Here is a 14,544-nt window from a genome sequence, read left to right on the forward strand (position 1 = left end):
CTTTAACTTTTATTTTTTTATGTGTATGGGTGTTTTGCCTACAAGGATGCTTCTGTACGACATGCATGCTTATTACCCTCAGAGGCCAGAAGATGTCAGATCCTCTGGAAATAGAGTTACAGATGAATGCCATATGGATGCTAGAAATCAAACTCAGGTCCCCTTAAGAGTGCTCTTAACCAGTGAGTCATCTTTCCAGCCTCTCACAGAGGGGCTGGACTAGTTTTCATGATTCAAGTTCCAAAGTCTGACCCATAGCAGTTGACCAATATTATCTTTTTTAAAAAGATTTATTTATTTATTTATTTATTATGTATCAGTGCACATTAGATCACATTATAGATGGTTATGAGCCACCATGTGGTTGTAGGAATTGAACTCAGGACCTCTGGAAGAGCAGTCAGTGCTCTTAACCTCTGAGCCATCTCTCCAGCTCCCAATCAATATTATCTTTAATGGACAAAGAAACATATAATAAATGCATGTTTACATTTTTGGCATGACCATAATCTGAGGAGGTCAAGAATGATCCATGAGCAGCATGATAAAGTATTAGAGCCATGAAAGGCACAGCTGGGTAGGGCAACTATAGACACTGCCTGCATGAATACAGCACCAAACACAGAAAAGCTTCCAAGGGAGATCCAGGGAGTACAAGTAGAGCCAGATAGTAGTATCCTTGCCAGGTGTGGTGGCACACACCAGTTATCTCAGCATTTGGGAGTTTGAGGCAGGGGGATTGCTATAATTTTGATGCCTATCTAGGCTATAGAGTGAATACCAGACCAGCCATGGCTATAAAACAAGATCTTTTTCAAGAAACCAACCCATCCCCCACCCAGACCCAAAATAGATGATAGCAGTCTTGGGCCAAGAAGGTGATTTGTCAAATAGAGACACTTGCCATCAACCCTGACAACCAGAGTTCAATTCCTGAGCCATACACAGTAGAGGAGACTCAGTCCCAGAAGTTGTCCCCTCACCTCTACACACAAGCTCACAAGGAATAAGTCCTGTACTTACGCCTTAACTTTGAATTTTAAAGACATGCCAGTCAGCACTGTTCTTTGCTAATGATAGGCTCTACAATCAGATAAGGAGGTGGAGGCCCACCTTACACTCCTTCTACAGCAAGTAGCATCCCAAGAAAATACTCTCCTGAAGACTACAGCTCCAAACCTGCGAGCACAGGAGAACTTAAAGGCTGTCAGAGACAAGTTTCAAGCGTCTGCGGATGGTAAAATTGAGTTTATCGTTGTAGTAAGATGATACTCGTGTGTTTTTGTTTCTCTGTGTGCCAACAACCTCTTTGTATTGTATATTTCTTTTATTAACATGCATTTTTCTCTGTTGCCTGTTGCTCTGTTAATGTGGGCTTTTTAATACTAAAACGAATGTCTTCCTTCATGAATGTTCTGCTTTACTTTTAAAATAGGTTTGTTGGGGGTTGGGAATTTAGCTCTGTTGCACAAATACTTACCTAAAGTACATGAAGCCCTGGGGTCCATTTCCAAATCTTCACAAACTGGGTTTAGGGACATGTACCTATATAATTCCAAAACTCTGGAGGTAGAGGTGGGAACATCAGAAGTTCAAGGTCATTCTCAGTCTCATAGTGAATTTGAGGCCAAACTGGCCTCATGAGACTCTGTCTCAACAACAACAAAGTAGGCTTATTATTTTAAAAAATATAATTACAATTTTTCACACAAGACAGATAAGTATATTCAATACACTGTCATGATTTGCTAACATTTAGACGTTAGCTCTGCCAGGAAAAGACTCATCATGTTTAAAAGATGTGTTCTCAGAATGTAACAACAGTTAAGGTATTTTTGAAGGTAGATGTATTCAAGATAACCAAAGTCAAAAATCAATCAGTTCTGAAAATACGTATTACATTTTAAGAAAAGCACCCAATGGTCTTGAAAATAAATAACACTGCATTTTAAAATCAAATTAATTTTTTTAGCTTTTGAGACCAGCAGAAAGGAAGCCAGAATATGTAGACAAGAGTTTGAACAGGTGAAAAAACGAAGATATGATGCTTTCAGCCAGTGTTTTGAGCACATCTCAGTCTCAATTGACCAGATCTACAAGAAGCTCTGCAGGAACAACAGTGCCCAGGTGTGTTTCTCAACCTCCTATACTAGAGGGAACTTAGAGTAAACAGTGGTGTTTGTTTTCTGGTGAGAAGTAAATGACCACTGCATAGTCCTTAATGACATAGGTGCAAAGCCAGTACACAAAGACTGGGCATCTCAAGACGTGTTCTGGATTCCACTTACTACTCGAGCAACACAGACGAGTCAGAGCCACTCTGGGCCTATTCTTCCACTTGAAACTTGAGTAGGGTTGGATCATTTGATGTCTGAGTTTTTTCAAATACTGAAATTCTTTTGTCTGGTACTAAATTAACTTTATGGAACTACTAGTCTCTATTGTCAAGATGGGATCAGGGTAGAAGTAGTGTGGTACTGATCAACATATCAAAGTAGAGTGGAAGGCTAAAGATAGGATCAAGTCTAGATAACGTCCATTTGAATGAATCGCTTGGCCCATTTTATTATCCACTCCTGTTGCACCACAGCAAATACTTGTAGAATTAAATGTGAAAAAAAGATGTGAGTCAGGATTTATGTATCAACTCTACTTGGGCTCACAATATGACTGAGATGATCCAGAATCTGATTTTTAGAATTTCAACTAAACAGAACTTTTTGTTTTGTGTTTTGTTTTTTCGAGACAGGATTTCTCTGTGTAGCCTTGGCTGTCCTGGACTTGCTCTGGCTGGCCTTGAACTGACAGAGATCCACCTGCCTCTGCCTCCCAAGTGCTGGCATTAAAGGCATGCGCCACCACTGCTCAGCATTACTAAACAAAACTTATTTTGCCAGGCAAGGTGGCACATATCTTTAATCCCAGCACTTGGGGAGGCAAAGGCAGGCAGATCTCTCTGAGTTTGAGGCCAGCCTGGTCTACAAATCCTGTCCAGGACAGCTAGGACTCTGTTAAACAGAGAAACCTTGTCTCAAAAAGCAAAAAAAACAAAAAAATTTAAAAAACAAAACCCATAACTTATTTTTTTGTAAAATAAGCATACTAAGTCATTGAAAACAGGATTCATACATATACCTATAATAATTGGTACATAGTAATTGTTCAGTAAATATCAGAGGTGGGCCAATAAATAAGTTGATGGGAGACTGTTTTTATAAGTCTGTGGCATCTGCTGCTGAGGTTTGACTGGAACTATGGTAGAAAAAGCCTGGGCCTTGAATATGTTGAACATTCTTGAGAATTTTTTCCCTCAACCCAGATAACCCTGAAGTCTGTGGTTAATGCAGAGGTTCAATGTGTTTATAAGTATTTGTATTTTCCCATCAAAACTGACAAAAACTTAAGAACTTTTCACTTAAATATGTTGCCACCTAACTTGAAATATATTGGTTACTTTTCTGATATGGCTAAATAAATGTGTTTCAGGCATTTCTTAGCCCAGAGAACCCTGAAGAACCTTATTTAGATGGAATTAGCTATAATTGTGTGGCTCCAGGCAAACGATTCATGCCGATGGATAATTTGTCGGGGGGAGAAAAGTGTGTGGCTGCTTTGGCTCTGCTATTTGCTGTACACAGGTAAGGCCACAGCGAGCTACTAAGTGCATCTTTATACAGAAAATATGTAATTATTTTCTTTAATAATATTTAGCAAAGCTGTTTTTCTAGTCATAATATAGGGGTTTGTTTTAGGCCTATAGCAAGTTAGAAAATCTCCAAGTACAGTCTTTGACAAATTTTGGCAATAGCTAGTAGTTTTATAGCTTTATAAAAGGATAATAGTTGAATAATCTACATAAGAAATGAAGATTGCCAAAAAATGAACAAAAAGTAATGACCCAACTTACATATTGTTTTCCTAAGCCATACTCAAGAGCTCTGTTGTGCATTGAAAGCAAAATATTTCTTCCTTTAAAAAAGGGGGGACAAGCCGGGCATGGTGGTGCATGCCTTTAATCCCAGCATTCAGGAGGCAGAGGCAGGTGGATCGTTGTGAGTTCCAGGCCAGCCTGATCTACAAAGCGAGTCCAGAACAGCCAAGGCTAACACAGAGAAACCCTGTCTCGAAAGAAAAAAAAGGGCGGAGGGGGGGAACCATAGGGGCTTAATGTCCTCATTTCCACTGAATCAAGATAAATCAAGAAACAAAAGCTGGGTAAAATTAAGAGAGACAACAGCTCTCAGCACTCACAGCAGGTGATAGCAGTGCTGGTGCTGCTCTCTTCCCATCACCAGGAACAGGACATAGGCTTCCCACTCTGGTCTCAAAGAAATGAGACAGTCCTCCACAGGAGAGATAGAGAGAAAACACATGGGATAGGGAGGGGTTCCAGACACAGTGTCATAGCAAAATGAAATTATCACTAGGGAGCAGACCATCCCATCACTCTACTAAATATTCACACTTTCAGGTATTGTTATAAGCTCGAGATTCCTGTGAACAAAACAAAGTGTCTTCCCCAAAATTCATCCTTCACTTTGCTGTGACAGTGGCGCACACCTTTATTTCCCAGCACTGGAAGGCAGAGGCAGGTGGATCTCTGTGAGTTTGAGGCCATGTGGTCTACAAAGTGAGTTCCAGGACAGCCAAGGCTACACAGAGAAACCCTGTCTTGAAAACCAAAAACAAAATTTCATCCACTTTTATCATCTGTAGATTCTTGAATATGGTAACAAGCACGTAAGTTACCAATGTGTAGAGCTTGTTTGGTGAATCCTCATCTTCATTACGTTTTCTGGACAAATGAACTCAGATATGATGTGCAACATCCCTTAATCCTCTGGCCCAGAAACTTTATTGAGCCTGGTATCTGTGCACACATCTGGAGTCCCCTTCTCCTTCATGGCAAATTTCTGAATTTCTTTGAGTGCCCAAGGAGCACGCTTCTTGAAGTCCACGGATGAGCTTGTGAGTGTTAATGGTGTATTATCTGGTCACCACCTCGCTGATGACCCTTCTTCTCACCACCCTTCTTTGCCAGAACCATTCTGCTGGGCCAAAACTCCTTAGGCTCACGTACAGCTCCATTGTGGGGGGATTTATTTTCATTGGAGGAGACAGTATATTTATAAACAATTTCTCTACTATAGAAAATATTTGAAAATGACAAATCCCACAAAGAAATGGAAATATAGGTGGCCCTGAAGCACTTTACAACAATAAAAGTTTAGAAATTAGATTAGGTAAGAATTAAGGATACAACTTGTGTGGATAGCTAAAGCAAGAATGTTCTAGATATACTAAAGAAAAGCTACTGCAAAGGCCAAAGTGTGCTCAGTATGTGTGGAGTATCATGGCAGTGACAGGCACAGTGTTAGGATGCTGTTCTAGCAAGCAAAGTGGAAGATAGTGGTGGCTTAGGACAATGTGGAAGCTAGAGGTTGTTAACGGACAGCCATGGATTGTGAAGGAGTCAGTCATGACTCCATGGGCTCAGCCTAAATAACTATAATGGTAATTGCTGCTCACAGCAGAGAGAACTGCCCAGAGGAGAGAACAGGTAGAAGGGAGGGGAGATGATGGCTGAATTCTCATGCAGAATCCAGTAGGGAGACATGTGAGAAGAAAGCTCAGAACTGTCACTAAGGTGTATGGAGCAGCACATGGTAACATAAGAAGTCTCCCAGAGTTTGTAAAGGTCTTGATTACCCTAAATGCTATCTCTTTGCCTTTTAAGTTTTTCATAAAACAAACAGGAACTTGTTACTCATGTGCATGTAACTTTTTTCTAGTTTTCGCCCTACTCCATTCTTTGTATTAGATGAAGTAGATGCAGCCCTGGACAATACTAACATTGCTAAAGTAAGTTTGTTAACGCTTTCAATTTCTTTCTTTTTTTCCCCTGTTTGGTTTTTTAAGACACTATTTCCCTGTGTAGCCCTGGCTGTTCTGGCACTTGCTCTGTAGACCAGGCTTGCTTTTAACTTAGAGATCTGCCTGCCTCTGCCTCTACCTCCAGAGTGCTGGGATTAAAGGTGTGCACCACCACCACCACTAATCCGGCTTCTGCTTTAATTTCCAGTAGAATGTTTATGTTCTAATTTTATTCTTTTGCTGTGACAAAACCATAGCCAAAAACCACTTAGGGGAGAAAAAGGCTTACTAAGATTATACTATTAAGTCACAGTCCATCATTAAGGAAAGTCAGGAAAACAAGCAGAAACTTAGAGGAAAATTAGGGCCATTTGATGGCTTCTTTCAAAACAAAGTAACAAAATAAATAAACCACTTATAACTTGGGTACAGGAGAACTGAGACTTGTATCTAGTAAGAAACTACTTACCAAGTCCCTAAGATTGGTCTGGGTCAGAGTACACTAATCCTAACTACTGTGTATTCAAGATTACTATGCCTCTGAAGTACCAGCTACAGTGAATCAAAGAGATAGGCTAAAGCCACATTCACAGAAGGGACTCAAGAGGCCATGGCAGTAGCCATGATGCAGGGGGGGAAGTCTTGGAATAGTGATAGGAATGGGAGATAGGAGGACACGATGGTCTAGATATAAAATGTCCCTACATAAGGCTGTGGCACTGGAAAGGGATTTTTTTTCAATTGAGCTTCTTCAATGAAGCTTTAAGAGGGTAGGGCCTTGGAAGGATGTGAGGATTCCAGGCATTCACTTGAGGGTACTGGGCTCTCAGACCCTTTGCTTCTCTGGAATTACAGAATTGTACCACCATACCCATTATTTTTATTTCCTTGGAATTGAGCTTCCTGAAGGAGCTACAATTCATTCTTAACCAAGACTTGATTATGAAATCATATATATTGTCACATTTTCCCAATCTGTAAGTTTTGAGTTATCACCTCAAATGTGATTTTAAAATTAGAAAGAAGAAAGAGAACCATTGTTCTCAAAGCCCAAAGGAGCCCTTGCCTCACTGGTGAAATGTGTGCTTTTTATTTCCTCCCAGGTTTCAAGTTACATCAAAGAACAGAGTCAGGAACAGTTTCAGATGATAATCATTTCCCTGAAAGAGGAGTTCTACTCCAGAGCTGATGCACTGATAGGTATCTACCCAGAGGTAAGAGATGCAGGGGCAGGGGCAGGCCCCATAAACTCCTCTGACCCTGCCAGCCTTGGGATTTCCTTCCACAATCCAGGAGTTTGCAGACACTATTTGGTTTCTACAGTGGGTAAATATAAGCCAAATGATTTTTAAATGAGTAAGATTTGTGAGCAATTACTCAGATACTCTCCTTGCCAGAAAGAGATGTAAGACATTTTAAGTGAAAGAAGGAAATTAAAACTGTAGGCTCAGCAGGTTGGGGCACTTGCTACCAAACCTATTGACCTCAGTTGGATTTTCCAGATCCACATAATAGAGGGAGAAAAACAACTCATCCCTTCCCACACACAAGAGTAAATATGTGTTGCAATTTTCTGTATGGCCTAGGAAGTCAATAACTGATACAATGAGACTGTGGTGTATTTTAAAGCTACAAGCACTACACTGGCCAGACTCTAAACTACTACTAATCTACTAGTAAACTAAACTACTCTAATCCTATGGCCTCAAAACCTATATAAATCCCAATCACTTCCCAATCTGATCCTCTTCCGGCAGCTCTGCTCCCCCTATCAACTAACTGTCTGGCAGCCAGCTCCTCCAACCTCTCTTCGAAGCCCTGCCTTCCACTTCCTGTCCTTCTGCCCAGCTGATTGGCTAAACAGCACTTTATTGACAACTGCTACAACCACTCAAGGCATTCCTCCACAAATATGTGTAGTTAAAAAAAAAATCTTTAAAACCACAAGGTAAACTGGGCGTGATGATGCACCCCTGTAATACTAGCATTCTGAGAAGCAGAGGAGGTGGATCTCTGAGTTCAAGGCCAGCCAGGTCTACAAAGCCAGTCCAGGACAACCAGGGTAACACAGAGAAACCCTGTCTTGGGGGGGGGGGGGGGGGTTAGAAAGCAAACAGACAACAACAACAAACCCTGCAGGGAAGTGTGATGCTTGTGTTTTGTAAAATAGTAAGTAGTACTTAGTAATAGTAACACAGAAGAAACTGTTGTACTGTGCTTCATGTTTCTGATTTGTGAATATTTTGTGCAAAAATGAATGCACTATATCAAAAAACAAGTTCACCAGAAGCTCCAGTGGATAAATATATAGAAATTTTTATATTTTCAACACACCCGGCTTAAAGCCATTCAAACAAATAGTTCAAAAACTGAGCTAAGGCCATTGAGATGGTTCAGCTGGTAAAAGGCAACAGCTGCCAAGCCTAATGACATTAAATTCCATCCCCCAGACCCATACAGTAAAAGAAAGGATCCCTGAAAGCTGTCCTTTAACCTTAAAACCTGTACCCTGCAGGCACTCACCCACACATACACAATTTTAAAAAATAATTTATTTATTTTATTTGGTTTTTCGAGACAGGGTCTCTCTGTATATAGCCTTGGCTGTTCTGGACTCGCTTTGTAGACTAGGCTGCCTCTGCCTCCTGATTGCTGGAATTAAAGGCATGTGACGCCATGCCCAGCTTAATTTATTTATTTTAAGATTTATTTATTTATTATGTATTACAGTGCTCTGCCTGCTTGTACCCCTGCAGGCCAGAAGAGGGCATCAAATCTCATTATAGATGGTTGAGAGCCACCATGTGGTTGTTGGGAATTGAACCCAGGACCTCTGGAAGAACAGTCAGTGCTCTTAACCTCTGAGCCATCTCTCCAGCCCCTCACAAAATAATTTTAGTTTTTTTGAGACAGAGTTCTTCCTCTGTGTAGCCTTGGCTGTCCTGGGCTTGCTTTGTAGACCAGGCTGGCCTCGAACTCACAGGAATCCACCTGCCTCTGCCTCCCAAGTGCTGGGATTAAAGGTGCGTGCCACCATGCCTGGCTTACAAAATAAATTTTTAAAATAATTTAAAACCTGAGCCAAGGGAGTAGAGAAACAATTCAAGATCTTCTGTGTTTAGGCTGTTCTCCTTTAATCTAAGATAAAAATTAACTTACTGACTCAGGAGCCAGAAGCAGGCAGATTTCTCTAAATTTTGGGACAACCTGGTCTACAAAGTAAGGACAGCCAGGGCTACATAGAGGAGTCTTGTCTCAAAACAAACAGGATAACTAACCCCTTCTAAATGCAAATCAGGATTAACTAATGGCCTCACTTTAATAAATACTTTTCCTCTAATCAGGAGAACTTACTAATACTGGCCTCTCTCCATTTCAGCTCGATGAATGCATGTTCAGCCACGTGTTGACTCTGGACCTTTCAAAGTATCCAGACACTGAAGACCAAGAAGGCAGGAGGAGACACCGGAAGCCCAGAGCACCACGAGCATCACAGTCCCCGCAGTCTCCCCAGTCTCGTTAAAATTAGCATGCCCTTGAAGGGTTGTACTCTGGCCCTGTGGAGGTCAGGTCAGTCTCTGTTCAGACCCATGTGTCATGGAAGAAAATTTACAGTGTTAGTAAAACAGGCTATGTAGCCCACTTCAGATAAGGAGTACTCAGCGCCATTCCAATAGAGGGTTCCTATGGCGGCAGTGAATGTGGTTTATGGTTTCCTTTTGTTTTTGAGGACTTCTTTTTGAAATAAATTGGTTATAAAAGTCTGAATTCTGCAACATCTTTTCTCTGGTCTTGCCTTGCCAGCTGGTCTGGGGATTTTATTTTTGTGGTGCTGGAAACCCAGACCCATGTGTAAGTGTTGTACCACTGAGTGCCTCCCCAGCCATGATAGTTTCTACTGACGCAGTCAAGGCATAGTTAGTGAACTGGAGAACCTGGCTTATGGAGATTATTTCAAAGGGAGTGTCAGTACTGAAAACATAAATAAGAGTAATCCCACAGTTTTTTTGTTGTTTGTTTTTGGGTTTTTCAAGACAGGGTTTGTCTGTGTAGCCTTGGCTGTCCTGGACTCATTTTGTAGACCAGGCTAGCCTCAAATTCGCAGCAGTCTGCCTGCCTCTGCCTCCTGAGTACTGGGATTAAAGGCGAGCGGCACCACCACCCGGCTCTCACAAGTTTTAAAAACAGAAAACTGTGATGGTAAAACTGAATCATATGCTTCAGTACAACCCTAATGTTTCTGAGTTTCTTTTAAGGGTGCACTGAATTACAAGGCTTTGCCAGGTAATAGGGACGTCATGTAATTGCCACTGCTAGAAGGAATGTGGTAGTTATTAGCAGTTTTGTCCCCGTTTCAAAGTGAAACAGGACTCTGCAGGTCTCCATGGAAGTGCTGACCTGGAGCTGCCTCCTAAAGCCATGGGTCACTTCTGAACCCAGAACAGGCTTTACAGCTACTTAGACAAAGTCATAATTTAGTTTCACAGCTGGGCAGTGATGGCACATGCCTTTAATCCCAGCACGCGGGAGGCAGAGGCAGGCGGATCTGTGAGTTCCAGGCTAGCCTGGTCTGCAAAATGAGTTCCAGGACAGTCAAGGCTACAGAGAAACCTTGTCTCAAAAAACCAAAAAGAAAAAAAAAATTTAGTTTCTGTCCACATATGTACACAGACACAAATACACAAAGAATAAAATGTAGTAAGGTTATTGACGTATACACCCCCCCAAAAAAGCAAAATAGCTTTTATATACATTAAGTAGTTAAGAAATACATAAATGCTACAATTAATAGTCAACTTACCCTGAAAGAGGCCTGATACTAATTTATGAAAAAAGTAGGTTATGAAGAGGGCTATTTGAAGCTCAGGCTACTGTGGATGAGGCTCATGGTGCACATGGGAACTAGGGAGCCTCTGAGCCTTAGGAAGCTGCCAAGTGAAGATTTCAGGGTATTCTCACAGCTCCAAGGAACTGGGAACAATCCACTCAACAAGGATTCGCAGGTTTCTTGAAGAACCACAGTTACTATTTCCAGCTGTAAAGAGGTTCTCAGGAAGAAGTACTTGAACAAGTTAAAATGTACCAACCCTTTAGCTCTGGGCAGTAACCACCAGAGAGGGCAAGCGTTTGTCAGCTAACTTCATGCCTCTCACTGATAAAACGAGAAGCAAATCCCTTGGCTGCGGCTGTTACCTTCTAGTAAATGAACCACTGGAGTGAAGCTACACTCAACATACCATAACAAAAAGATTGACGATAAACTTAATTCATTACAGCAAGAAACTCAGATCTAGCTGGGTAGTGGTGGTGCACACTTTTAATCCCAGCACTTGGGAGGCAGAGGCAGGCTGATTGCTGTGAGTTGGAGGCCAGCCTGGTCTACAGAGCAAGTTGCAGGACAGCTAGAGTAGTTACACAGAGAAACCCTGTCTCGAAAAAAAAACAAACTCAGATCCTTCAGTGTGACACTGTGACACTTGTATACTGCAGAATGTGATTTTTCTATTATTAGATCAACTTTTAATATTTACCTATCTACCCCTGAAAGCATTTGGTAAATGTGTTTTTAAAAGTGAGGAAAAAATAAAGTTCACTGATGAGCCTGTAATCCTGTAATCACAACACTTAACAGGCTGAGCAGGAGGATGGCTGTGAGTTGGAAGTTAGCCTGGCCTACAAGGTAAGACCATCTCAAAATACCAATAATAATTAAAAATAATCTCTTTTGGGCTGGAGAGATGGCTCAGCGGTTAAGAGCACTGACTGTTCTTCCAGAGGTCATGAGTTCAATTCCCAGCAACCACATGGTGGCCCACAACCATCTATAATGTGATGATACCTTCCTCTGGCCTGCAGATGTACATGCAGGCAGAGCTCTATACATAATAATAAATAATAAATCTTTTTTAAAAATCTCTTTCTGTGGGAATCTTTGCATATATGAATGCAGGTGCCCACAGTATCAAGAAGAGGATGACTTTGGGCTGTTAGCCACCTGATGTAGATGCTGGAAACTGAGCTTGGGTCTTCTACAGAAGTAGTATATGCTCTTAACTGCTAAGCCATCACTCCAGCCCTCAAAAAAACCCAATTTTCAAAAATTTATGTATTTTTCATTAAACTCATTCAAAAGTAGTCATTTTATTTCATAGTTAGTGGCAACTCAAACTAAACATTCGTATTACATATACCTACATGTTGTCATAGCTAAAGAAAAGTTGAGCACACAGGGTTGACTTAAAAATTTTATTTATAACCAGTGACATTAAAGACTTGTTTTTCCACACTTCAAAAGGGGTAGAGGGTTGTTAGCCTGTCTCTGGCTTCTCCATCTCAACCTGTGTTCCTTGTTCTTAATTATCCCTGTCCCCTTGGGAGCTACAGTGCCATCCGTGCAATGTCACAGGCAGGTCTTGGCAAGATATCAAAGAGCTTGGTATCATATCAAAGATGGGTAGCCTCAAATGAGCCATGCAGGGCCTGTTTCCAAGAAATCTTTCAGGACTATTCTACATAACATAAGAGCCTTTGCCACAGGAGCTATCTGAGGAGCTCTGGGCATGTGCAGTGATCCGAGCATGGTGTTTCCCCAGAAGTAAACCTTGAAATGAATCAAGACCAAAGCACTGCCTACCCCAGCCATGTAAATCTTAATATGAACCATGGGAAGAGAGAAGAACAGAAAGGATGGGCCGTATCCTCGAGAAATAAGACTTGGAGAGCTTAGAACTTCTCAAAGTTTACAACTTAGTCTTGTGCTTCACATTTAACTTGTAAGTCACATAAAGACTTTGAAAATGGTCTTCAGTCTCTCTGGACAGACAAGTCTACCATTTCTTTGGAACAGAACTTACTGAAATAGCACAATTCCAAAGAAACCCAATTGATCTAGTCACCCTTTAAAATGACCATTTTCACCAGTGGAGTCACTGCCTCTACTATCCACTTCTCCTGTTGTACCTAACAATTTAACCAACACATCTTGTAAAAACTTTCTACAACAAAAGATGTTTCCACATAAAGATATAAAATATAAGTGTTTATGTCTTATTTTCTCTTTGGCAACTACTGTTGCTTGGACAGTCTTCATTCTCCTCCATGTATTAGGAAAAATAACACCCTGACATAAGAAAACATGGAAAAGGGAACAATGCCAGGCACATCCCACCCCCACCCCCCAATTTGGTCCCTGAGGTAGCTGTCCATTCGTCCTTACAGAGTATACCTGAAGTGTGTCCCTGTCACCTCCTGAGCAGCTAAGCACACAGTGGAGCTCTGTCATTCAACCTTGAAGGCCACACACCCACAGGCTCTTGGGGTATGTGACAGTTCCATACGGAGTCCTCTGTACATTCCTCATCATTTGGGCATGGCACTGTGGTTACAGAAGGCTGGTTTTCAAGTTTCAAGTTTTAAAAATTTCAAGACCCTCCAGCATCATCTGTTTGAGCAAAAGAAATATCAAAGCATTTCAGTTAAGCTAAAAAAAAAAAAAAGTATATCAGCATTTCTGTTTCAGCAACTACCTCACCTGCTGAAAATTTTGAAAACTTTCCATGACAGGAACAGTAGCCACTGTCTAGAGCTATCAGTACTATCAAGTACCAGGTATAATATAGGTTGTAAAGACTTACAGGAATCTCTACCCACGCACTTCAGTGCTGTTTTCTGGTAGAATCAAGACAGAGCAATTTCTGCATACATGCAGTGACAGCCTGTTTTAAGTATGGATAAGAAATGAAGGCTCAGAATGAACACACAATTCAGCTGCCACATGGATAGAAACACCAATCCTCAGGGGATCTTCAGGCTCCAAGTGTGGCCAGCAGGACTGAGAATGTGGCCCTTTGCCTTTCTCATCCACATGCAGAACAGACCAAAGCTTTCTGCATATCAGAGACCAGAGGCATTTCCTCAAGCAGACATGACTACCTGGGGAGAGGCAAGGCTGACTCAGTTGCTATTATTCAGGGACAAGGCTCTTTCTGGGCATCAAAGAGGATGCCTGGCCCACTGCTCTATGGCGCTGTCTACCAGGTAGTAGCACTGGTACCTGAACTAACAGCATTCAGAGAGATCATGAACATGTAAAGCCTAGTATACAGGTGACAGTAGGAAAAAGAAAAGAAAATGAAAAACCAACCCACAACTGCCTGTTGAAAACAATCACTGGGACTTCACACATCAGCAAACTGTGGAGATGCTCAGATGTGAGGAAAACCAGGAACATGAAGGAGACTGATAGAAAAGCAGCACAGACAGTGCTGCCCAGAGGCTGCAGCTGAGGAACTACTCTGCTCTATTTTAGTTATACATGTGCTTGCCAACTAAAAACACAATCCGAATGAAAGACGCCAAAGAATTTTGTCCATACACAAAATTGATAGATACAAGTACCAAATGTACTGAAGTTACACAAATCTGGAAGGAGCACGTAGTCTGCAGCAGCTGTTACCAGCCACTGTCCCATGATAGACATCTGAACTAAGCCTCTATGGCCTCCTGTCCCAACTCATCAGTTCACACTGCAGAGAAAATCTAACGTCTCGTTTCATTTGACTAGGCGATTGACTAGTTCATTGTGACTTTGTTTTGTTTTTCAGAGATAGGGTTTGTCTGTGTAGCCTTGGCTGTCCTGGACTCGCTTTGTAGACCAGACTGGCCTCGAAC

The 14,544-nt window shown here is 41.5% G+C and overlaps 2 protein-coding genes across 7 annotated transcripts in view; one reads left to right on the forward strand and one right to left on the reverse strand.

The window, feature by feature from the left end:
* The window catches only part of SMC1B (structural maintenance of chromosomes 1B), a 69,868-nt gene extending 60,339 nt beyond the window's left edge, over positions 1-9,529 (forward strand). For both annotated transcript variants that reach the window (XM_084749765.1, XM_084749766.1), the window contains exons 20-25: positions 1,081-1,237; positions 1,973-2,127; positions 3,487-3,638; positions 5,793-5,862; positions 6,978-7,088; positions 9,254-9,529. In XM_084749765.1, coding sequence (XP_084605891.1) covers positions 1,081-1,237; positions 1,973-2,127; positions 3,487-3,638; positions 5,793-5,862; positions 6,978-7,088; positions 9,254-9,397 — 789 coding nt within the window. In that variant the 3' untranslated portion in view covers positions 9,398-9,529. The remainder of the gene's footprint in view (positions 1-1,080; positions 1,238-1,972; positions 2,128-3,486; positions 3,639-5,792; positions 5,863-6,977; positions 7,089-9,253) is intronic.
* Positions 9,530-12,106: 2,577 nt separating this feature from the next.
* FAM118A (family with sequence similarity 118 member A) overlaps positions 12,107-14,544 on the reverse strand; it is a 28,405-nt gene continuing 25,967 nt past the window's right edge. For all 5 annotated transcript variants that reach the window (XR_014773123.1, XM_084749798.1, XM_084749796.1 and 2 more), the window contains one exon: positions 12,107-13,315. Coding sequence is in view for 4 of the 5 variants with exons in the window: in XM_084749798.1 (XP_084605924.1) it covers positions 13,296-13,315 (20 nt within the window). In the remaining variant the exon portion in view is untranslated. The remainder of the gene's footprint in view (positions 13,316-14,544) is intronic.

This window comes from Acomys minous (genome assembly GCF_964271855.1).
Source record: "Acomys minous genome assembly, chromosome: 12".
Classification (NCBI taxonomy): domain Eukaryota; kingdom Metazoa; phylum Chordata; class Mammalia; order Rodentia; family Muridae; genus Acomys; species Acomys minous.